The sequence below is a fragment of the Scardinius erythrophthalmus genome, assembly GCF_964197995.2.
Source record: "Scardinius erythrophthalmus genome assembly, chromosome: 24".
Taxonomy (NCBI): Eukaryota; Metazoa; Chordata; class Actinopteri; order Cypriniformes; family Leuciscidae; genus Scardinius; species Scardinius erythrophthalmus.
In genome coordinates, this window is record NC_138244.1 from 24,097,017 (window position 1) to 24,123,351 (window position 26,335).

The window sequence follows — 26,335 nt, forward strand, 5'->3', positions numbered from 1 at the left end:
ACTTTGAATATAGCTTACATTGACAAAACATACTATATTTAACATATTAGCAAAAATTGGCAAACAAAAGCTTATTTGAGGTGGCAGATATTTTACAGTAAAAATGTATAATCTATCCAAAACTAGTCAACGAAATTTTGTCTTTCATATGTCTGTAACATAGGTCTTTAGTTTTTATTATAAGGAATATAAATGTTAATTTGCAGTTTAATACGTTGCTTATACAAATACATTTTATTTCAGCATATTTCAGTCGATTTTTACTCAGTATAGCAAAATAGTTTGCTAAAAGCAGATCATTCATTCACACACAGAAACGCAATTCAAATTTAAACCGTCTTTTTGCGAGTTGTGGTAAACAGCGTGCATCTCAGCCGTTCATTCATTCACACAGAAACGCGATTTACTTGAGAATGAAAAAAACTTACTACAGTATTCCATCTGTTGCTCCTCAATACCAGCACTTCTAAGGTACATTTTCCATTATTATTATTATTCCTCACAGCGCTGCGAGACACAATGATCTGAATAAGCTTGATGTGTTTTCTCGAGCTGATATGGGGGCGTTCACAGTTTGCACGGATCGCCTCAGTCATTTGCGTTTGAATAGCGCGCGCTCTCCGTGGGCGGGGCAGATTAAAACGTAATGAGCTGAGATGAGAACGACTGACATCTCTCTCTTTTCATAAAGATTACATAAACAGAGAATTTTTTAAAAAAAATAAAAATTACTTCATTTAAAAGAAGATAATTCAAGCTTCATGCCTGTGTGTCTGTATGCCTGTTTGACTGTTTTTTAAAACTATTAGTATTCGCTGAGTTCATTTTCGGACGCGTTTCAGAATGGACTTCACTGACAGAGAGGAGGCAGAACTCGCATCATGTTTATTTTTCTTTATTTGGCGAAAAACACAACACTTTGTTTTTATTGTGAGTATACACAAAAATAATACACACTTAACAGGATCGATTGATGTATAACACAAGCATATAAGATAAAAAGTAATTTTTTTTTTCCTTTTCTTTTGCACTGATAAGGAAAAAAACGAGCCTATCGCGCCGGCGCGATAGCCTACCTCAGGGGGTTAAATTGTCATTTTTTGGAGCTCAGAAAAACATGCTGTTTTAGTGTGTATCCCTTTAAAAGCAAATGAACGGCTGCTGCCGGCCCAGGGGGCGGAGCATCACGAGCTCGCGCTCAGAGCCAGGACAATCTCATCTGATAATATCAGAACAGAAACTCTCAGTTGCGGTGTTCATTTCGACTCAGAGAATATATGCTGTATGGAGATAGAACAGTTATAGTTTAGTTTAAAGGGGGGGTGAAATGCTATTTCATGCATACTGAGTTTTTTACACTGGTAAAGAGTTGGATTCCCATGCTAAACATGGACAAAGTTTCAAAAACTAAGTTGTACGTTTGAAGGAGTATTTTTGTTCCAAAAATACTCCTTCCGGTTTGTCACAAGTTTCGGAAAGTTTTTTTCGAGTATGGCTCTGTCTTACGTAAGATAGAGCGGAATTTCCTTATATGGGTCCTAAGGGCACTTCTCCGGTAAGATCACGGGCGCGCGTGCACTCGTAGACTAGAGCAAGAGCGTGAAAGCAGTTCACCATCAAAGCGCCCTGCCCGGCTTTTGGGAAGTCAATGTCACCAAAGAAGTGTGTTTTTGGTTGCCAGGGCAAGACAACCCTGCACAGATTCCCAAAGAACCCAGCGTTAAGGAACCCGTGGATGGAGTTTGTTTTCCTGAGCATAAACGAAGTTGTGTAAGACTGTTGTTCCCTGCATTTCGACGATGATTGTTTTATAAACAAAGCCCAGATCGACGGATTTGCAGATCGTCTAATGCTTAAGGATCGAGCAGTCACAATGATAAAGGTTCGCGGTCGTGCGTTGGAACGGTGTGTAAAACTGTTGAACAAATGTCTCTGTGTGTTGTTAGCTAGGCGGGTAAGCACAGCTAAGCTTCGCCCACACGACCCGCCTCCAGCCGCTCGTTTTTTTCCGGAAAGACTCGGTACAGCCTATCTTTCAATTAAAAATATAATAAAACAAAAGACTTTTTGGAGATATGAAGGATGCAATATTACTCTATAGGTACTCAAGATTAACAGGAGATTGAGTGAAAATGAGCATTTCACCCCCCCTTTAATTATGGTTATAACTTATTTGTCATCTGCTTTTATCCACTATTAATACAAGCCTGCTGTAGCAAACCTCGTCCAAATGATGACCAAAATATACTGACGAGTTCATTGAAGTTTATTGTACATCACACAAAAGATGAAGCGTTAGTTTTACTCCAGAGAATCACTGTAAGAGCTGAATAAACACAGTATAAGAAGTGCGCATTAAAGTCTTATCCATAAACTCTCTCTCTCTCTCCCTTTTATTATCATCAACATACACAGCGAAGTACACAAAACACTTGTTACAACTAACAGTAAACAAATATATACACACCTTTTCAAGTGGGTGCTTAATAAACTGGTAAACCTTATATCCGTAAAATGACTCGATGAGCTGTCATAAAGTGTGTGCTCTCACTTTCATTTCTGCCGTGGTCAGTAACGTTAAGCCTGTCGCTCCGGAGACCATAATATAAGCTGGATCACAAACAGTACAGATCCATCCTCGAGTAACAACGAGAGTAAATGAAGACTGCTATGTTCATTCTTGCATCCAACAACAAAACACCTCAATCGCTTAGGAGACATTCTTGTCTACAGCTGCTCAAGCGTCGAAACAATGGCAGACTCTGCGTCCAGCTTACTTAGGGCGGGTCTATGCTCAAACTGAAGTGTCAATCAACAGTCGTGGGAGGGGCCTGTGCAAAGTGACGTCACATTGCCCTGAATCTGAGAACAGCTTGTTCTGATACAGTGCTTATGATTTATGGGGATTATAAAAAAAGCACTGGGTGGATTTTTATCATTATAGGGTGGTTGTATACACACACTACCAACACACATTTATGTTCAAACACCATGTAAAAGTGAATGGTGGCCTGTATACAGTAGCCAGAACAAATGTCAAACAGGATTTATCACTTACACTAAGATAGCATTCTATAAAGCACCATTAATTCAAAAGAATTATATTTGAAACTAGACTTCTGAGGAATACTGAAGATATAGCTATAAATTACAGCAACACCTCCCCCTTTGCCTTTCAGGCAAGGCTCATGTCTATAACAGTGATCTTGGAGGGTGGACTCATTTAAAGTAATGTAATCATCTGGTTTTAGCTAGGTTATGATCTGTAATTATATAATTTACAATAAGTGCATTTGAAGAAAGGGATTGAATATTCATCAACCCAAGCTTTATCATTTGTTATCATTTGGGCTTGCGAGTTAACACAGCTCTTTAATGTTAATTTTAGTGATTTCCCACTGGTGAAGTCGAACATCCATAAACATGCAGACGTGAATAATAATCTTAGAGTATTTACCATTACCATTAGCATTAGCCAGCACATTTAAATTTGCTTTAAAGGGCACCTATTATGCAAAATTCACTTTTACATGGTGTTTGAACATAAATGTGTGCTGGCAGTGTGTGTACAAAATAGGGCTGTCAACGAATATTCTAAATTCGTATATATATTCGAATAGTTTTAAAAAACAGAATTTCAAATTTGAAAATTAATATTCGAATGTGGAAAAACGCCCACGGTAGCAGAGGCGCGGCTGTCTGTTTTGCGAGTGGGGACAGGTCACAGGAAGAAGGCGTTAACGTTAAACAGAAACATACATTACTAAAGTGTAGTCTACTGTACTGACTGAATAGATATTGCATGAATAAGGTAGGTTAGATACAGCAGTTTCATGCACTGCAGGCTTCCACTGGTTTGATAATTTACCGTTTCATGTCAAGGAAAAGTTCTATGTTTACTACAGCACAGCACAGCTGGCTCGGAGCGTTCAATGTCGGATTCGTGTCTACCGCGTCTAGTTGGACTCTTGAACATTTTGAATCCATTCGCGCGTGCGTCAAAAGCAAAAGTTTGAAGCGAAATTGACACGCGGAGTGCGTGACGCCTCATTCACGCCGCAAGATCCCCAGACGCGCGTAAATGCGTCTTTACATTGACTTAACATTGAAATCACTCGCGCCAGACGCTGCCTGCGAGTGAGTGAGCGAGCGAGAGTGAGGTCTGCGGTCTTGAACATTAGTTGATTTACTTGTTTTTGTGTAGGTAATACGTTGTCAGATATGTTTAAACTTAAATAAACTACCTATGTAAAAATCCACCCAGTGCTTTTTTTGAAAATTCCATACATCAGAAGCTCTGTCTCAGAACAACCCGTTCTTAGATTCGGGGCAATGTGACATACTTTTGCACAAGCCCCTCCCACAACTGTTGATTGACACTGCAGTTTGAGCATAGACCCGCCCTGAGTGAGCTGGACACAGAGTCTGCCATTGTTTCGACAGAATGAACATGGCAGTCTTCATTTACTCTCGTTGTTACTTGAGGTTTTGTCTGTACCAACTGTTCGTGATCCTGCTTACAGTCTCCGGATCAATAGGCCTAACGTTACTTATCATGGCAGTAATGGAAGGGAGAGCGCTCACTTTATTACAGTTCATCTGGGTTGTTTTATGGATATAGAGTTTACCAGTTTATTAAGCACTCCCTTAAAAGCTGTGTATATATTTGTTTACTGTTAGTTGTTAGAGTGTTTCTGTTTAATTCGCTGTGTATGTTGATGATAATGAAAGGGAGAGAGATAGTTTATGGATAAGACTTTAATGCACACTTCTTATTCTGTGTTTATTCAGCTCTTATGGTGATTTTCTGGAGTAAAACTGACGGTTCATCTTTTGTGTGATGTACAATAAACTTCATAAACTCATCAGTAAATTTTTGGCCATCATTTGGACGTGGTCCTCTACAATAGACTTGTACTAATAGTGGATATAAGCAAGATGAAAAATAAGTTATAACCGTAATTGAACTAAACTATACCTGTTATCCATACAGCATATATTCTCTGGAGAGTCTGGGTCGAAATGAACACCGGTACTGAGAGTTTCTGTTTTGATATTATCATTCCGTGGGGCTCCGCCCTCTGTGCCGGCAGCAGCAGCTCAGTTGCATTTAAAGGGATACACACTAAAACGACGTGTTTTTAAACGTGACACAAAAAGTGACAATTTAAACATGCTGTAAAAAAATGATCTGTTGGGTATTTTGAGCTAAAACTTCACATACACACTCTGGGGACATCAGAGACTTATTTTGCATCTTGTGCAAAGGGGCATAATAGGGCATAATAGGTGTCCTTTAATGTCTGGAGCTCTGACTCCCAGCAAACATGTGACTATGGTGGTGGATGTCCGTGTAATGGAATTGCCAATGACTACGTCACTTTCAACAGGATTCTCAGTGGGTGCGTCACTGAGTGGAGAGAGCCTGTTTGATATTCGAATCGGAACAGAACAGCTGTGTTTTGTACCGCAACTAGGTTCATAAATGCTTCTCATGTTTAGAAAGATGTTTGATGCGTGTTGCTTTTTCAAATGCACATTATAAACAGCATTTACTACTCATCACAGAGGCGTACGTCACTGACAAGCTGCACATAAAAATAATCGCGGCCGTTGCGATTTTATAATCGCAATAAGCCAAATTGGTTTAAGTGCAATTTCATGTTAATTGTGATTAATTGTGCAAACCTATTTCTTACCATCCTCGATTAAAGTTTGGATGTGTGTCTCTAGTTCTGAAATCTTCTCTGTCAGCCTGTCTATTTCACTGCATTTATGACATGTGTAACCCTTGTCGCTGAGAGAGAAGGATATGCTAAACGTGGCAGGCAGTGCAAGTGACAATAACAGGAGAAGAAGACATGACTCACCATGTTTGTTGACTGATCCAACTCAATGCAGCTGTTTGATGGACTAAAAGGTGCGAGTGCGTACTAAGCACGGCTGGCAGGTAGCAGGCTAGCAAAATTTTAACGTGTTGTGCTAGCGATAGAGATTTAGATTAAAGCTTTAGATTAAAGCTAGCGATGTCAGATTAATGTGGCAGACAATATTAGATAATATCAGATATATTGTTATGATGAAGTTATATTAAGCAATATAAACAGCATGGAAAGATAGAAAATAGTGATTAACAACAAAGCTATACGGAGCAACAAACACAATCCACTGTGGCAGACAGGAAACCGCTGTGCAACAGTGAAAACGGACTGTCTCAAAATTAAACAAAATTAAACCAGAACTGGGCATTATAAATGTATGGGCATAATAGTATAATTTAGTATTGTATATATCAACTCTCTCAATATTTTCTATTGTACAGTACTTTTTTCTGACTATGACTTGCACTTTGCAAGTTGTGCTTTTGTGTTTTTTTTATCCTTTTTAAGCATTAATTTCCTAAGTAATGGAAAGTAGGTAGTTTTAAACACACAGAATGCATGTTTTTAGTGATCCCCCCCCCCCCCCCCCCTGTAACACATGGCCTCTCATGGATTATTACTTTGAAATAAACACTTAAGTAGGAATGACAAACCGCATGATGTATGTGAATCAGTTGTCCTATTGCACTGATTTATGATGGTTTTGTGTGTTTTTTTCTGTGCAGAGGTAGTTCACTCGAGCAGGTCTAATCTGCACAGAGCTCATAGTGAGGAGACTCCCAGTTCCAGCAGCCCCCATGGACGGTCAGCATAAATATCTTTATTTTACCATTGTTTATGTCTGACTATTTTTTTTTTTTGTGTTTTATACTTATGTTTAATGTCTTCTGCTGTTTTTTTCTCTCTCATGTACTAGTCAACACATCCTTGCGTCCTAGTTATGCATCTAGTTTTGCAACACTAGTTATGTATCCTTGCATAACATCCTAAATGGGCTAAAGAATTACAAGTGTGTGTTAGGGGTTGGTGGTATGACCAAATTTTTATCATGGCAATGATCTGTATATAACAATATACTTTTGCTGGAAATTCTTCTATGGTTTACATATTAAATAACTATAATTATATGTACATATTTAAGTGATCCAGTGAATTAAACTTTATTTTCTTTATAATATTTGGAATTTGAGAAACGAAATCCAAAAAACAAGATTATTAATAACAAATGACCTTTATTCAACAAAAGACTCAAAATGGTTTAACATACATTATAATATAGTTTGGTAACCCTTTTCATTTAGTGAACATTAGCTAACTACATTGGTTAACATGAACTAATAATGAACTACACTTTTACAGCATTTATCATTATTTGTTAATGTTAATTTCAACATTTACTTATACATTATTAAAATCAAAAGTTGTATTTGTTAACTTTAGTTAATGCACTGTGAACTAAGATGAACAAACAATAAACACCTGTATTTTTATTAACTAACATTAACAAATACAGTAACAAATGTATTTTTCATGGTTAGTTCATTTTAGTTAATACATTAACTAATTTTGTAACTCAAATTACGAAAATTTTAGTTCTATCAAACCAGGAGCTTAGTTGCCGTACCCACCACCAGTATCTTCCAAACAAGCATGACTGGCATACGGTGGCCCAGTAGTGCACAACACAACTCAATTTAAACAACACAATGGAAACAAGCTACAACAATCCGCGCTTCGTCTTTTTTAATTAATCGCTGTTAGAATTAAATGAGCCGAGGGATTTAATGCAGGGTCTAATAATCTGGTCTAATAATCTAACAAAATCCAAATTTCAATATCCAATATGTTACAATATGTAACCCTTGAAATTTCTATGGGGCAATATATTGTCATTCTATTGCGCATTCAGCCCATTTCACGGTGCCGTTTCTTAACCACATGTGTTAAAGTTAACATGCAGGATTTATACTAGTGGCAATGGACTAATGAAATCCAAATTTTTAACAGTTTTTACCTACCAATGTTTTGTATAGACCTTTGAACACATATTACTGTTTAATTCATTTCACATAGCTGTTTCTCATGGCCACGTAAATTATGTTTTAAAGCTAAAATTTGGGCTTCGTACTGAGGTAATGGTCTAACAATATTACTAATTTTAAACAGCTTTTACTTTACCAGGCTTTTTAAATTACACTTTAAATTAATGAGTTTCTTTAGACCATTATCTCTGGTATAAAGTCCTTAGCTTTAACACCCTTCTATAAGTGGCCAAGAAAGGGAGCACTTCCGTTGTATTGTGGCTTGTTTCCGTTGTGTTGTGGCTTGTTTCCGCTGTGTTGTTTACATTTCCTTGCATTGTGCACTACTGGGTCACTGTACTGGCAAGCAAATGTGTTGTGTACATTTTAGTGATAAACATTATCTAGCTTGTTTTAGGCCCGATTTACTAAGATCCTAAATAAAGAAATATCCTTGGATAGTTTAAAATAGTTTCATTCACTTTTGGTGGGCACGCAGCCGATTTACTAAAAATATTTGCCCCACGTACAAAAAGGTTGTACACACCCATAATTAAAATTATTCACTTTGTGTGTGGGATTACAGAAGCATAACAAGAAATACACAGCACCAGCATAACCAGCACACGTGCATACAATCACTCCACTGTGTCTTATATGAATCTCTCATATATTTTCAGAAGTTCAGTTCGTTCATCTGGGGGTTCTTGTGGAGATTCTCCAGCTGACATGAGAGGAGCTGTTCTCACTAATGGTGAACTGAATGGAGAACCCGCAGAAACCCCATGCCGTCGCAACTCAAAGACGACTATCAACAGCCTGAGCAATGCTGGTTAGATACACACACGTTCAAATTTACAAACATACAAACTCACTCAGGATGCTGTGAAATATGATCAAAGCACACTATGATACAATGTGATGAGGGCTCATTTCAATCTAATACTACAATCAATGTGTTAATTCACAAAAGGTGCTTTTATTTTGACAAAGTAGTATTGAATTGTTAAAGTTTTATGAGAATTATTGTGCTTATAATATAATAAGCACATCCTGCCATTTATTTTCTTTCATCCGTGTTATTTTATTAGCTCTGATGTGTCACTAGCTTTAAGAATTCCTGCCTACTAAAAGCTAGATATGTTTACAAAATGTGATATAAATATATAGCAAAAACTCTTTCAATTGACACTTAACATCGTCACCATGATAAATATTACCCAACCCTTCTTAGGCCCTAGTAAACACTCTTTGAGGGCTCTGATTTGTTAAGATGTTAATTCTGACTTTTTTGTTGGTCTTTTTGCCTGGTGCTAAGGTAAAGGTGAGACACCTACTAATGGGATCGAGGGCGGTCACCTGTCACGTCCAGCTCTGTCTTCAACATCACTGAGCTCAGACCCCCCTGCTGGGACGGACAGTCCTGCCCCACCGCCAGCCACAGACGCCCCACCCACCACTGACCAGACCAGTATAACCACAGAGACACAAGCCACTGATGCACTGCCCACTGGGTACGTCAGAGAGATGGGGTTGATTTTAAACATGAACACATGCCATATCAGTTTTCTTAATGATTTTCATCTCTTGCAGTTGGGAACAGCGAATTCTTCCTCATGGACGAGTCTATTATGTGGATCATAACACAAAGACCACCACATGGGAGAGACCCCTCCCACCAGGGTGTGTATCTGTCTTTTTCACGTGCTTTTACATGCTGATAGCCTGGTAATGTTTATGAAAGGAGTTTGTAGTCTTCAATCTCTAACAATTTGCACATTAACATCTAAAATTACTTCACCACCCTAAAAGATGATGTTATCTAAGATTAGGGGTGCAATATTGTATTGTCTATGATGACAGTGTTTCTCAACTGATGGGTCGCAGAGTGTGTAGTCAATGAAACAACCACAATGAACGTAATTCTAAACGTTTTTCCGCATGATTTTGAAATGCGTGCCAGAATATACCCACACATGCCCACTGTGCCTGGCAAGAGGTTCCTTAGAGCTTGAGCTGATGCCCAAAAGCTTTGGGAGAGGGGAGGTACAGGTGGCACAGAGCAAACATCAGCTTCCAATATTGCACAATATGGCCTTTGTCAGGGTGGGAGAGAAACCTCAGGTGGAGCCCATGGCCTCAACTAGCCTAAGCTCGGGATTGGCAGCTGAAGGTTTACCTAGGGAAGCAGCTGAAGTTTCCGGATAACATTGCAAGGACAACATTCAGGCCAGATTTGGTCTGACTGTTCCAAGCAAGAGGTCATGTTGGAACTTATCTTCGCTTGGAAAGACTGGATAGAGGCTGCATGGGCTTTGCAGGACAGTCTGTACATCGGACACGCAGTCTCCTTGGTATTAGAGGGTTTTAGGAAAGAAGAGCCACGAGAACATAGAAGCTGCAGAAAAAGCTTCAAGGTGGCTGTGGATCAAGAGGGGTGGTCAATGGTGAGGGTGTCTGATGATCGAATATCTGAAACACCCTATGACCCTTTGTTTATCACTGATGATGTGTCCAAGTTGCACCATTGGGTGTTTCAGAAACCAAACTTGCCCTAGGTTTGACATATCATGCCATTTGTATTGCTCTTCTTCTTAGCTTTTATTCTTTTTAGCTTTTTAGTCTTAGTGCTTCGGATGAGACGTTAAACTGAGGTCCTCTCTGTGGTCATTAAAAATCCTAGGATGTCCTTCGGGAAAAGAGTAGGGGTTTAACCCCGGCATCCTGGCCACATTTGCCCACTGGCCTCTGTCCATCTGATCATCCCCATATACTGATTGGCTTCATCACTCTCTCCTTCTTTGCGTTCTGATGCAATATCATCCAAGTGGTGCTGCACATTGGTGGCGGTTGAGGAGATTCCCCCCTTCCATATGTAAAGCACTTTTTGAACACAGAAAAGCGCTATATAAATGTAACAAATTAATAAGCTTGAAAAAGAATGTCTGCCTTTGACTGTGTCAAACCAGTGTGGTGAGTCTGGTTTGAGCAACAATATCGCAACCAAACTTTTCCAGTAAATGTGGGTTAGTTCTGCACGTCAGATTGAGGAAGTTTAGCCTACTTCTCCTTACAGCACTGTTTCAGCTCTGTGATGTGGGTCAGATTCATTGCATATATCAGCTCTCTTTAATTCCATTGAATTATTATTGAATTATGGTCAAAACTTTTCTGCCGTTTCAAAACATTTACATTTCTTTTGCTTTAATCATTCAGCGTGTTTAGGGTGACTGACACCTTGAAATGTTCCTGTTGATTTTCCTGTTATAGCACAGAATCTATCTATCAATGATGGGAAGTTGCCCTAGTCCAGAGGCAGCAAAACAGCCCAACACTACTATACCACAACTGTGCTTCAGAAGTTCTGATGTAGATTTTTGTGCAGAAATGCGGAGGGTTAGCAAAATTTCTAGCATAACTGTTCTGTAACGTGCTGTTCACACAGGAGTTACAGTGGAAGGGAGGCTTTTGAAACACATTTTTAAAAGTTGATGCTGAAAAAACATGTGTGGTAAATGTCAATGGTGTTGTCTGGTACATGTTTGCATTGGAAAATATGCAAGATGTGTCCTTCAAGAACAGCCCCTGAAAGTTCAACACAAGTAATAAAGCTATAAAAGTGGTGTCAGTGGATCACAACATTGTGTGAAAAAGAAAAAAGAAAACAGAAAACATAAGTTTGGCTTCAGCTTAAACTCTGTTTGCATACATATATTTACAATTCACTTTTTTTACATGGCCACTTAATACACCTATCTGGAGCTGGTGTTAATCTGTGATTCGTGTCTGTATTGTAGTTGGGAGAAGCGTGTGGACCAGCGTGGAAGGTTTTACTATGTGGATCACAACACCAGAACCACAACATGGCAGCGGCCCACAGCAGAGTCCGTGCGCAACTATGAGCAGTGGCAGTCTCAGCGCAGTCAGCTCCAGGGAGCCATGCAGCAGTTTAACCAGAGATACCTCTATCAGGTAAACAACATATTCCACTGACCTCATGAGCAAATGTTTTTTTTTATTACTGTGTGCACAATCTATACAGTAGTGACTAGTTTTACCTTATAAAGTAACCTAGCCAGGGCTCCAGACTGCAACCAAAATGGTCGACATATGCAACCATTTTTTGAGAATGTGCGAGTTCAAATTCAGTTCGAGTTCATGGTCACGCTCTCACTCAATCGGTGTCTGCCTACCTGCTCTTGCATTAGGGACTTATCTAATCTGTCACGTATTATCGACTAGGCCAAATCGGCTACTCTCCCGTAGTAGTCGGTTACAGTAGAACGTCAAGAAGTAGCAGTTTCACACCGCAAGCGTGAGTAGCGTGTATTTTTTTCGGGATGTATGTTAACCAATGATTGCGTTCAAACCGGGAGCAGGAGCGTCACATTCAAATTAAGTGAAAGCACCCTTTTGATGGACATAATAAATATGATTTCCCACAAAAAGTGCTCAAAATGCACAGAATAAGCATGTCTTGTGTGTTTAAAAAAAGAACTGGAGTATGTCAAGAAAAGAAAACAAAGAATCAAAATATTTATAGAAGATTTACCCAAACTTGTTTTTAATTAGTCAGTTTGGGTGAAAGTATGGTGTATTATAAAAAACTAAAAATATGATATATAAACTTTCTTTTCGTTATTATGTAATACACAGACAGGTAGCCTATATAAGCTCTAGCACTAACCAAATCAAACGCGAGTGTGTGTGTTTTTTGTTTTGTTTTTCTCATCCGCAGAGTTTGCTGTCTTGTAAACATATCGAAGTATGACTGAAACAACATGATCTGAGCTGTTTTCTTTGTTGTGTTTGTTGTTCACAATTTACATGCGATTGTTACACCTCTCCATGTTAACAAACTTTCAAGACTATCAAGTTTATAAAAACAAATGTAGTTGTTTTTGTAAAAAAAATGCTCACTTATATGTAGCTTTGGAGCCGCTGCTGTGACGCTGTACAAACGCTTCCGGTATGAATACGTGCACCTGCAGCTTCAGTGACAATGAAACACAACAGAGCGCCGTTGCAGTTGTATCAGTTCCTATTATCAGTCACGTACACGCTCATGCCGCACTGATGATGAAACTCACAAATTAGGATTTTTTTTAAATCTTTTTTTTATGGTTTACATTTGATATTTAAAAGATTAAAACATTTTGCCAACACGAGGTCTCGTGTGAATCATTTTTTTGTGCAAAACTAGGGTATGCAGATTAAGACAACTATTCATCGGCATGCACTGATTAATTCCATGTTGTAGCAAAAAAAAAAAAAAAAAGGTGCGACCAAATCATGTGCTGGTGCAACCAACTGAAAAAGTTGTTAGCACCAGTGCAACCAGTGGAAAAGTTAGTCTGGATCCCTGCTAGCCATCATATATGGTGCAGTACTGGCAGTGAGTGCCTACAGTGGACTTTAAAAAGGATTTAAAGAACTAAAAACATGGATGATGATGATGATGAAACTAATCAAATTATTATTTCAGTCATAAAGGTTTTTAAAGTTTTGTAAATAATGTCGTTTAAATCCTTGCTCCTAAACCATATTTCAAGTTAGCATGTCATAGCCACTTAAACTCTGTAAATAACCAAAAAATTGCTGAATGGATTTTGAAATGGCTGAATGAAATTGGCTAAATACTGTCCATTATATCTGCTTTTCACTCAAGCAACGGCTTTCCATCTTTTTAATGTTAAAGCAGGGCTATGCAGTTTTGTGAATTTCTTCGCTGTATTCTCGCTTTTTGCTCGCAGGTTTCTCTATAGAGCTCCCCCTACAGTTTCGGAATAGATACACTGTCGAAAAACTCGTTGACGACTCTTAGATACCAGAGGCTCATAGATCAACGACATCAAAGCAGATGGGACATTCTTTAAAACGTCTTCTTCATTCGGGTTCGAACAGCGTGAGGGAGCGCAATAATGACAGAATTTTAGCAGATTTTTTTGCCGTAAAGCAATTTGTTACATCGCGAGACCTGATATCACGCGATACTTCCTGACGCTGTGGTCGGCGGCCCGCCGGCTCAAAGTTGCAAGGGTGGTTTTTCGGCTCACAGGCGCTTGGGGGGTGCGAGACGACCACCATTCAACCCGAAAAAAGTCATATAACTATTCCAATGACTCCGAAGCTGTTCAGTTAAGGTAAAAAAGTTACATAGTTCACCTTTAAGATACCATTCACACGCTCAATACTAATACTAATAAAATGTAAAAGAAATTCAGTTTTAGGATAAATTGAGTCATTTTAGCTGTTCAACATCATATTTAAAAGCCATAATTTCACATTTAGGAGGCCTAAACTGCAAACTCATTATTTTATGAATCTTCATTGGTGATAAACACTCTAAACCTTGTGTACCAAAATTAGCTCATTATAAACAAATATTAGAAAGACTGTCCTTATCCAAAATGCTTCTGGATTTCTCTTCCAAAATTTCTCTTCTGTTGACCGAGTTATGCAAGCACTGTATTGTTTCAAATGAAATCTTAAGTGTGTAAGTCTCTCCGCACCGCTGAGAGTCATCAGTTCATTGATAATGAGATCTAAAGACATGATGATCCATCACCCAGTCTCTCATTGGGTTTCTCTGGTTGTTAAACGATTTTTAATGTTTTTAAAACAAGTCTCTTTTGCTCACCAAGGCTGCATTTATTTGATTAAAAATACAAAAAACAGTAATATTGTGAAATATTTTTACAATTTAAAATAATTTTTATTAAATAAAATAATTAAAAAAAAATTTCTATTTTAATTATATATTAAAATGTAATTTATTCCTGCACTCAAAGCTGAATTTTTAGCATCATTACTCCAGTCCTCAGTGTCACATGATCCTTCAGAAATCATTCTAATATAAAATAAATCCCTACTTTTATTCAGCAAGGATGCATTAAATTGATTAAAAGTTACAGTAAAGACATTTATTATGTTACAAAAGATTATTTTTCAAATAAATGAAATATAACTTTCTATTCATCAAAGAATCCTGAAAAAATAAATTGTACACAACTGTTTTCAAGATTGCAGGGTTTTTCCTACATTGAAAATTTTTTGGCGGCCGCCAAAACAATTTTTTGTCCCGCCAAAGCCTTATTTGATCTGTAATTGGGTTTTGTGAGTGAAGCAGGCTATTGACGGAGTGACGGAGAGAACGATCACAGCGCCCCACCCCCGCGCGTGCACTCTCCGTCTTCTTTGCTCTCTCCCTCGCATCAAAATCAACTGATCCTAAAGGTCGGAAGACCGAATCCATGTTTCACGTGGTGCATTCGGAGAATATTTTTGCTGAATTAGCGCTGGGTGTGAATTGCAGTCAAAAAAAAGTTGCCTTATCTTCTCTTACATCTTGTGACAAGCATTCCGCACATGCAGCTGACATAACTTTAAATAAACGCAAAAAATCTATCCAGTTTGAAGTGGTTTAGGGGTCTCGATATGACGATTTTTGATCGTGGATGATTATAATGTCTCCACGATCTGCTTTTAAAGAAATATCGTAGAATCGTGCATTATATCTGTTCTGGCGCCTCTTTTTTTTTTTTACAGTCTACTATGGTCCCAACATACTGAACAACGCGACGTATATTCACATAAAATGTTAACGCAGCGGAACGGAACGGGACACTGCAGTTCATAATTTACATGTGCTTTAATGCCTTGTCGGTTAAACATTTAGGCTAATTCGCGTGCTGGTGCACTGTTACGTGTGAGTTCCTCAGCGCGTACATGTGAAGCTCACATGCACTAAAAGCCTGTCTACCAGCGCCTGGATACTTGACTAAGTTATCTTTCGAGTCTTATTGTGCTTATACTGTTAAATACACACAAGGTTTACAAAAAAAAATGTCGGTTATGTCTAAAGTGGAAGCAAACTTGAGAAAATTGAGAGAAAATCTGCTTGTCAAATGCGTGTATAGTAGACGCGTCGCGCACAACTCTTAAAGAGACAGTAGTAATAGTAAACACGCTGCCGCTTGTCCTTAAAGGGATAGTTCACCCAAAAATAAACATTATCTCATAGTTTACGCACTCTAATGTTGTTCCAATCCTCTATTAATTTCCTTCTAATATTTTTCTAATATTAATATTTTGAAAAATGTGGCTATCCAAACAGTAGCTGGACCCCATTGACTTCCATAGGAGAAAAATATACTATGGAAGTCACTGGGGTACATCAACTGTTTGGTTACCCACAATCTTCCAAATAACTTTTATTTTCAACAGAAGAAAGAAACTTATTCGAGTTTAAAACAACTTGAGAGAGTAAATTATGATAATTTGAATTTTTAGGAGAACTATCCCTTTAATGTTAATAAGACAACAAAATGCAAAGAGAAAATCACTCACTGCTCTTTTTTCCTGAATAAATAGGTTAAGAAAAAAATCACAAACTGTTTCTTTGTATTTATTTTAAATTTAACATGTATTGTCAATATTGGGCTTGCGGATCATGTGGGTACTAGGGTACTCTTTGCTGTGTGTGGATGACCATGTCGGTCAGCCACCACCGAAGACCAGTTTTGACCCAGGAAAAACCCTGGATTGATAATTATAATTTAATGTTTTTTGAGCATCAAATCATCATGTTAGAATGATTTCTGAAGGATCATGTGACACTGAAGACTGGAGTAATGATGCTGAAAATTCAGCTTTGATCACAGAAATAAATTACATTTTAAAATATATTCAAATAGAAAACAGTTATTTTAAATTTTCATAATATTTAACAATATTACTGTTATGCTTCTGTTGTAATCGTTTAATGTCTGTAACATACAGTAAGGCTGCTCTGTGCCTGCTCAAAATTCTTTGTAAAGACATAATGCCGCATAAAAGCCAGACTAAATGAAAATTGTAATTGCTGTGTGAATACATTTATGCCACCTCTGAGTAGCATTAAATACAGTCTGTGTAAAAACACCTAAATGCTACTACAGAAGCATTTCTGTTTCTACTTTTGCCAACGAATGATTATGTTATGAAGTTTACCTGGTAGTTCACTGCATTTATTCATGAGGCCTTTGGTTTAATCCTCACATGAGTGTCAAATGTGACAGCTGATTCCAACATTACATGCGCTGGCAGTGTGCAGTCGAGTTCGAGGACACAGAACGCTGCCATTGACACAACACAGCTCACTCTATTGCCCCCGGCTCACGTCACAGCACACACAACACACAGCACACTGGGCTTTTTGTGTGCTAATTGCAGCTCATTAGGTTCTCCTGAGAGAATTATATAATTTAAAAGGTGCTTCCGGCCCTCAGCTTTCACTGTGGTTCCTTATGCTTACACTTTATATATACCTGTGTGTGTGTGTGTGTGTGTGTGTGTGTGTGTGTGTGTGTGTGTGTGTGTGTGTGTGTGTGTGTGTGTGTGTGTGTGTGTGTGTGTGTGTGTATGTGTATGTATGTGTATGTATATATATATATATATATATATATATATATATATATATATATATATATATGTGTATATGTATGTATGTGTGTGTGTGTGTATATATATATATATATATACCCCAAATCAGAAAAGTTGGGACACTGTACAAATTGTGAGTAAAAAAGGAATGGAATAATTTACAAATCTCATAAACTTATATTTTATTCACAATAGAATATAGATAACATATCAAATGTTGAAAGTGAGACATTTTGAAATGTCATGCCAAATATTGGCTCATTTTGGATTTCATGAGAGCTACACTTTCCAAAAAAGTTGGGACAGGTAGCAATAAGAGGCCGTTAAATGTACATATAAGGTACAGCTGGAGGACCAATTTGCAATTTATTAGGTCAATTGGCAACATGATTGGGTATAAAAAGAGCCTCTCAGAGTGGCAGTGTCCCTCAGAAGTCAAGATGGGCAGAGGATCACCAATTCCCCCAATGCTGCAGCAAAAAATAGTGGAGCAATATCAGAAAGGAGTTTCTCAGAGAAAAATTGCAAAGAGTTTGAAGTTATCATCATCTACAGTGCATAATATCATCCAAAGATTCAGAGAATCTGGAACAATCTCTGTGCGTAAGGGTCAAGGCCGGAAAACCATACTGGATGCCTGTGACCTTCTGGTCCTTAGACGGCACTGCATCACATACAGGAATGCTACTGTAATGGAAATCACAACATGGGCTCAGGAATACTTCCAGCAAACATTGTCGGTGAACACAATCCACCATGCCATTCGCCGTTGCCGGCTAAAACTCTATGGGTCAAAAAAGAAGCCATATCTAAACAGGATCCAGAAGCGCAGACATTTTCTCTGGGCCAAGGCTCATTTAAAATGGACTGTGGGAAAGTGGAAAACTGTTCTGTCGTCAGACGAATCAAAATTTGAAGTTCTTTTTGGAAAACTTGGACACCATGTCATCCGGACTAAAGAGGACAAGGACAACCCAAGTTGTTATCAGCGCTCAGTTCAGAGGCCTGCATCTCTGATGGTATGGGGTTGCATGAGTGCGTGTGGCATGGGCAGCTTACACATCTGGAAAGGCACCATCAATGCTGAAAGGTATATCCAAGTTCTAGAACAATGCCAGACCACATACTGCATCAATTACAATATCATGGCTGCGTAGAAGAAGGATCTGGGTACTGAAATGGCCAGCCTGCAGTCCAGATCTTTCACCCATAGAAACATTTGGTGCATCATAAAGAGGAAGATGCGGCAAAGAAGACCTAAGACAGTTGAGCAACTAGAAGCCTGTATTAGACAAGAATGGGACAACATTCCTATTCCTAAACTTGAGCAACTTGTCTCCTCAGTCCCCAGACGTTTGCAGACTGTTATAAAAAGAAGAGGGGATGCCACACAGTGGTAAACATGGCCTTGTCCCAACTTTTTTGAGATGTGTAGATGCCATGAAATTTAAAATCAACTTATTTTTCCCTTAAAATTATACATTTTCTCAGTTTAAACATTTGATATGTCATCTATGTTGTATTCTGAATAAAATATTGAAATTTGAAACTTCCACATCATTGCATTCTGTTTTTATTCACAATTTGTACAGTATCCCAACTTTTTCTGATTTGGGGTTGTATATAGTGTGTGTGTGTGTGTAGTGTGTGTATATATATAGTGTGTGTGTATATATATTATATATATATATATATATATTAGTATATTAGTTGTTTTTTATAGTATATTAGTTGTGTTGTTTTTAGAATCTTCAGACAGATTTTCTGAGCAACAGTATTAGTGATCATGTCTCTCAAGCTCCAAAAATGAGCTTCGGAGGATGAGATAAAATAATGAGTAATGAATTAAATGTGGGTCTGTTTAAAGCTACCGTAAGATTTAGAATATTGTTTACAAGTTGCAAGGACTGCATTTTGGAGCTTGACCGCTGTTAATATGTATTTTCATTCTGTGGAAAACAATAGAATGTTTTCTTGAAAAATGATATGCTATTGAATTCTGCAGAAGCTGACCCAACTTACCTCACGCTGTGTCATTATAAGCCTGTCTTGTGGGAGTTTTTAATGTTGTGGAAAGAATTGTCACTAAAAAGGGGCTTCTCCATCCAAGTGGATAAAGGAATTAGAAAGTACCGGCATAAAGGAATTAAAGGGTTAGTTCACCCAAAAGTGAAAATTCGGTCAGTAATTACTCATCCTCATGTTGTTTCAACCTTGTTTCAAATTAAGATATTTTTGATGAAATCTGAGAGCTGTCTCACTCCTCCATAGGCTGCTAGGTAATTTCATCTGCCAGCCCAGAAAAGTTAGTAATGACATCGTTAAAATAGTCCAAGTGACTACAGCGGCTTAACCTTAAGTTTATCAAGCGACGAGAATACTTTTTGTGTACAAAAACAAAACAAAAATAACGACTTTATTCAACTATTCATTTTCTTCTGAGTGAGTTCACATAGTGTAACAGCGCAGCGCTTCTGGGTTGTACATCAGCACGTAGGCTCACTATTGGCCGACGCTGGTCATGTGTGTGTGATGCGTGTGATGCTGGCCAATAGTAATGATATAGTTATAGCTCACTTTTAACGATATAGATTGTTTCAAAACAGCTTTACAGTGATAATAGCAAATGAAAGTAACAGAGATTGTTTTGGCTTTACAGCAGTTCTAGAAAACAGTTATTGTCCAGATAAAGTTAGTTTTGATTGATTCACTTCCATTGCAAAGATCAATGGAATTATTGCTCAAAGGCGATAATTAAATCCCAATATAAACTAGAAAAGAAAAAGAATGCAAGTTGGTGCAAGTAACTAGCAACATAAATAAAAAATGAAAACCAGTTGTAAATGTAGCATATATGGTAGAAAGCTAATTCAACAATTTTACGGCATATTGAATTTTACGTAAATGAAAATGAGACTGTGAGGGATAGACTTCTGTCTTTACAATGGTGCATACTGCATTAAGGTTCTAGATCATGTAATTTTTAAAACTCTCAACTTTCAAAACTGTTTTATGAAAAAAAAAAAAAAGTTTTGTCAGCTGAACAAATGGCATGTTGTTGAACAACAGTACAATCTATTGAATGCACTGTACTTTTGTCCCTCAATGCCTCGTTTTCATTCCTGTCAAACATTAAATATGGCGCCACCCTGACTCGTGGCAGAATTAATCTGGGGGATGAACTGTTCCTTTAAGAGAAAGGAAAGTTTTTATTCTGTTGCCAGTTGTATGGACATTGGGCCTTCTATATCTTAGTGAGTTATATTCTGTTTTGTTCTGTCTTCTTTTTTATGTATTTGCTCACTCTCTCTTTCTCCAAGCCATCACTTTTCTTTCTCTCTCTCTCTCTCTGTATCTTTGAGGGTTGGTTTGGATCTAATGGTCGTGCAGAGGGAGTGAAGATGATGTCATGCTTTTCTTTCATTTTTTTCCTACCTTTTTTAGTCATAGAAAGTGCTGAGGGTGGGGCATACTGACACACACTAGTTTTTAACATCCCCCTCATTTTTGACCATCTTTAGCCCAGCTAGGGCATACAACTGGTAATGATTCATAAATGAAGATGTGGGCTTTCAGATACGCCTCAACCACAAGCACAACTGATGAAATAACTTGCTTGAAAAAGGGTAAAACAATATTGAAATGGCTATTGTGAGAAACTTTGCTTAGTCAGAGCTCTTGGCTGCAACCATAGGAACGCCTCTGGAGTTTAAAATGAATGTAATGACACTGTAAGGCCCATAGGAAAATGGCAAAACTTTCATGATTCTTTAGTGGTCATTGCATTTTTAGTGCTTTTCTCAAGCTAGAGTAAACTGGGAAAAAGGATTTTGTCCCCCAGAAAGATCCTTTATTTTTCTACCTATATAGCAACATTAACACTTCCTTTAATGGGTAACTCTAGGGTCCAACCTAGGGTCTTTTTGTTAATCTACCCGAGGCGAACTTTCGTTTAAAAGCATAAATAGAATGGAAACGGCACTTTTAAGTTTGACCGTCTTTTCGATTGTCATAATATATACCATAATTTTTGACTGAGAAGTTAGTAAACTCTGTGTACACAAACAATGTTCTCAATTCTCAAGTTCATGTGTAGAGCCCCTGGTGATACTTTGAGCAAAGTTTCATGTTGTGTCGAGCCTTCTTAGTGTTTTAAAAATAGCGTTTTTGATGCTATAATAGTAGTGCCCCAAGCACTCCCATTCAAAAGGCAATTTGACCGAAAACGAAAATATGGTCAAACTTAAAAGTGGCGTTTCCATTCTAATTATGCTTTTAATTTAAAGTTTGCCTCGGGTAGATTAACAAAAAGACCCTAGGTTGCGTTTTGGCGAGAGTTACCCTTTAAAGGTGAAGCGATTAGATGTTAAAGTGCTAATATACCAGCAGAGACAACAATAATGAAGACTTTATGGGTTGATTCCCCTGAAACTGTTACTCTATGAGAGCATTACTCTAGGGTTTGTTAGGGATGTCACGGTGAGGAAATGTTCACAGTGGTATTATCGATAACACGGGGCAGGCGAGCTAAATGTATTCGTATTTTAAATGCGCGTATGCTCGCTTTTCTCTTTTTCTTTTGAATTTGCAATCACACATACACTGTGTATAGGCCTATAATTTGCAGTAATGTAATCAGTGAACGGACGAACACCGGGAACACAGATGACCGCAGCGAGACTACTGTTTCTTAGAGCAGGGGTTTATATATGATGTTCTCTTTGTCCTATCCTAATTCATATACATCATCATGTTTCAAGACTCATTTGAACAATCAGATAAACATGCAATATTATCTGGAATATATTTACATATTCATATGTACTGTCTCCTTTTTTTCTACCCATCATTAGGGTGCTGTTAAGTTATATAAACATGAAGAGAAATCTAAAATATAACTATTTAAAATATAAGTAACCGTAATCTTTAAGTCTTTAGAAAACTGAATAAAACGTTAATGTCAAATTCTGTAAATTTAATTATATCTATTATATTATTTATTTATAAATAAATATGGTGTCATTGTTTACGGTGTATTTATATATTTAAGTACTGAGTAATATTAATTAACAACATGTACTTACTGTAGGGTTAGGGTAGGATTAGGGTTTGGTTGAGGGTTAGTTGTATGCAATTATGCATAATTTACTGTTAATACTATGGTTTGTACATGTAACATATATGTAACAGGAACACTGTAAAATAAAGTGTTACCATAAATATTATAATAATTTGTTTTATTTGCTTATTCAATTATATTTTTCTCTGAACTTTTTCACGGACCCCCTAACACTGAAAGTGATAAACTATTTACCTGGATTTTGTGTAGATAAAATTGATTATTGAAAAGTAGAAATTCTCTTTCAAAAAGAGTTTCATGACGTTGGGTAGTTTCGCATGTATGAAAATATTTGGATTTAGCCAGCGGTTTTAAAAGCCTTCGATTCATTTAGCTTTGTAATGTTATCTTAAAAGAAAATAAAGTTTTTAAATTTACTCTATACGTTTTTATACCACGTTCAGGGTATAAATTCACAAACATGCCCACAGAGTGTGTTTGTCTGTTTTTCATTTATAATTATGCCTAAAGCACACACACTGGGTGGATGTTTTCAGTGCCAAACACACACATGTGCGCTCCGAGTAAACACGGCCACGGTGTGTGAATAAAGGTGCTTTTGTCCGGTGGGGGGCTGGGCCATCTGGAGCACTCATGAATGTTCACTTCAGTGCGCTCAGACATCGCGCCTCCCTGTGTATTTCACAGCTCTGCTAGAAGAGGACGAGGCATGGGTGGGGTCCCGATTGGGCGGATGGAGACAGGGTGGGGTTTTCCAGCAGCCAGTGAGATCACTGGAACACTGCATGCGTGTGTGTGTCAGTGTGTGTGTCGTCTTCTGCCTGTAGCGGGCATGTAGCATTTGGACGGCGCTAGCTAGGCACTTGAACACCTCTGTCCGCCTCCGTTCTGAGAAGTGGAGGCAAACTCTGTGATCTGTTGGGTTCATAGCCTTCTAGAAACACCTCTTAGAGTCAGCACCTTGTCCCACAGGGGTTTTTGCAGTACAGCTGTAATTTGTCTATTCCTGCTGTTATTTGGGTTGGTAGTTTATTTGAACTGGTTTCTGCGGGTTCTGGTGTGTGAGGGGGGTTCAGAAAAGTGTGTCCTAACTCCAGTCTCTCTCTCTCTCTCTCTCTCTCTCTCTCTCTCTCTCTCTCTCTCTCTCTCTCTCTCTCTCTCTCTCTCTCTCTCTCTCTCTCTCTCTCTCTCTCTGTTTGTCCCTCACAGCCGTCTGGAGTTGCAGTGGAGAATGACCCGCTCGGTGCTCTTCCTCCAGGATGGGGTAAGTCGTCACTCATGCTTTATCTTCAGGTGAGGTCTCTTATGAGCTCAATGTGAGTTTTTATTTATGTTAACTTTAGTAGAAGAGAGAGGCCTATAATCAGCTTGGCCTAAGTTGTTTTTTCCAGTATTCATACTTTTCTAGTACTGTATCTACTGATAAATAGTAGAATAATAGATGAATAATAGATCACATCACCATAACAAAAACTGACTGTGGTCTACAGGAAACAACAGCTATCAAGTGAAGTAACTTACCGGTATTTTATGTATTGCTTTTTACGTAACGCATAGCATATTATGATTAACAGTTGAACATAGCCCAAAACAAAGAATAAATTTGCAACCATTTTGCTCACAAAGCAGCTGTGTACATGCATATAATAGTAAAGATTAATGTACAAACAGCCACAAAATGAACCCCAACATGAAGCAGAGGCTGTTATTACATGGATACTTGCTGAATAAATAAAGTATCCTTTGGACGCGAGTGATATGATTATAGACATGAGACTTGCACATTGTAGGAAACTGCTTGTCAAGAATACAGTTTAGTGCTAATTATGCAATTTTTTTGTTTCATTAGAGACGTGTAATACAATTCATTATAATTATTATTTAAAATAATGTTTTAATGATGTAATTAAAATCATATCTTTACATGTTATTTTTTCTTACACTTAAAATTAAAAATATATCTGTATCCTTATCTGTTGTTGAAAAACAAAACAAATATTTCAATTCTTATTTCTGTTAAAACGGTAATTTTCTTTTTTCAGAAGTATAGTAGAGTTGAGGAATATAACTGTGAAAGGGAGCTGGGAACGAGGGGGTTAAAGAAGGGAAAAGCAGAAAGAGAGAGTGTTGTGTGTGCAGTAATGTGAGGGCTACTGTGTGCTCCACAAACCACTGTTAATGAAAACAAGATGTCAGACGGAGAGTGGATGAGGGGGTGAGGGGCACGGGACACACACACTTCTTTCTGTGTGGAAAAGCAATTGGCCAGCAGATTTGCTCTTTTCTTTTTTGCTCTTTAAATCGTGAAGGTTTCTTTCTGTCTCTGTTCTTGTTAAACTCAATCAAAAGCTGAAGTGAGATGTGAGAAGGTATGTTGGAGCATGCGCTAGTGAGATGCCCCACTGACTCGTGAGTTTTCAGTCAGCTCTGTCAGATTTGACACCGTCTTACCCATCAGCCCATGGGGAGATTACATTACTTTTGTATATTTTTCAATATGATAAGGAATCGTTCACCCAAGCCATCAAGATGGGGGAAATTATTAGTGGAAAAACAGCTTAAATTGAGCAAATAGCAGTTATTTTGTAAAAAAGAAAAAAAAGGTAAATGGTATGTGTGTTTGTAATGACATAAGGGTGAGGAAATAATGACAGATTTAATTTTTAGATGAACAGTTCCTTTAATGAGCAGTTTAATATGAATATGTGCTCAATTGACTTACTTTTGTAATGCATAATTATTGCATAACCACCTTATACATAATAACACATAGCATTTTATCTTGGTTTATTAGACTGACCGTTAAGCTTAAAGTATGTTTGCAACCATTATGAATGCAAAACAGCTGCCCGTAATAATATGTACGCTGAAAATGAACTTCTAAATGTGCTCTCTTTTCCCTCAGAGAAACGCCAGGACAACGGAAGAGTGTACTATGTCAATCACAACACCCGAACTACGCAGTGGGAGGACCCTCGAACCCAAGGGTAATCATGTCCTCCTCCTGTCACATGATCCTTACAGTCCATAGCAAGTGATCTGTAGATTCCAGTGGAGTTTGTCAGACTTCACTCAGTGGGTGTAAATAGTGTGTTTGTCTTGGTCAAGCGTCAGTTTACCAGTTGGGGAAGTGACTTTGAATTATGACCTGCTTGTAGCTTAGCAGTTTCAGTTAAGCTACCCTTTAGAAAATATAGTTGGCAATACAAGTTACTAATGAAAGGTAGCTAAAAATATTAACTCTACATGCAACATGCTTTGATCAATGTGAGACATTATTATTTAGTGTCAGTATTTGAGATGTCAATAACAATGTCACGCCATATAATGTGCCAAAGAAAAAAAAGTTCTAGTCTGATTTGCTATCGCCCACATGGAAACAAGGTCGTGTTTGTAGTTTCCGGGCTGTTAAAATGAGCAGCATAAAAACGTTTTCCAAAAAAAAGCAGCATGATTGTTTAGGCAGCTGCGTTAGCTAGCTTTGTCTAGTTGCTTGCTCACCCACACTGGTATGTTCTTATCAGTCCTTTGATAGAGACCCAGTGAATACCACACATGATCAAACTCATCCACTTAAGCTGCAAAACATTGTTTATTTGTTTGCTCATTCTTTTTATTTTTGCATTTTGTTTATTTGTACATTTGCGTTTTAGATTGTTCAGAAAAAACGCATGTTACTCTATATTTTAGCCCCCCCCCCCCCAAGTCTTGTGTGTGTAGCGTCCAGCAGGGTGCGCTGCTCTCACTGCCCTCCTCCGTTTGCAGGATGATCCAGGAGCCGCCCCTGCCGCCCGGCTGGGAGATGAAGTACACTGCAGAAGGGGTGCGATACTTTGTGGACCACAATTCTCGCACCACCACCTTTAAAGACCCTCGACCGGGCTTTGAGTCAGGGTAAACATCACACACGCTATAGTTTAGAGTGCTTG

The 26,335-nt window shown here is 38.1% G+C and overlaps 1 protein-coding gene across 4 annotated transcripts in view; it reads left to right on the forward strand.

The window, feature by feature from the left end:
* wwp2 (WW domain containing E3 ubiquitin protein ligase 2) overlaps positions 1-26,335 on the forward strand; it is a 65,525-nt gene that overhangs the window by 26,328 nt on the left and 12,862 nt on the right. For 2 of the 4 annotated variants that reach the window (XM_081355655.1, XM_081355654.1), the window contains exons 6-13: positions 6,608-6,686; positions 8,584-8,735; positions 9,222-9,417; positions 9,497-9,586; positions 11,701-11,875; positions 23,616-23,670; positions 25,312-25,393; positions 26,172-26,300. In XM_081355655.1, coding sequence (XP_081211781.1) covers positions 6,608-6,686; positions 8,584-8,735; positions 9,222-9,417; positions 9,497-9,586; positions 11,701-11,875; positions 23,616-23,670; positions 25,312-25,393; positions 26,172-26,300 — 958 coding nt within the window. The remainder of the gene's footprint in view (positions 1-6,607; positions 6,687-8,583; positions 8,736-9,221; positions 9,418-9,496; positions 9,587-11,700; positions 11,876-23,615; positions 23,671-25,311; positions 25,394-26,171; positions 26,301-26,335) is intronic. The other 2 variants (XM_081355656.1, XM_081355657.1) reach the window with 1 other exon arrangement.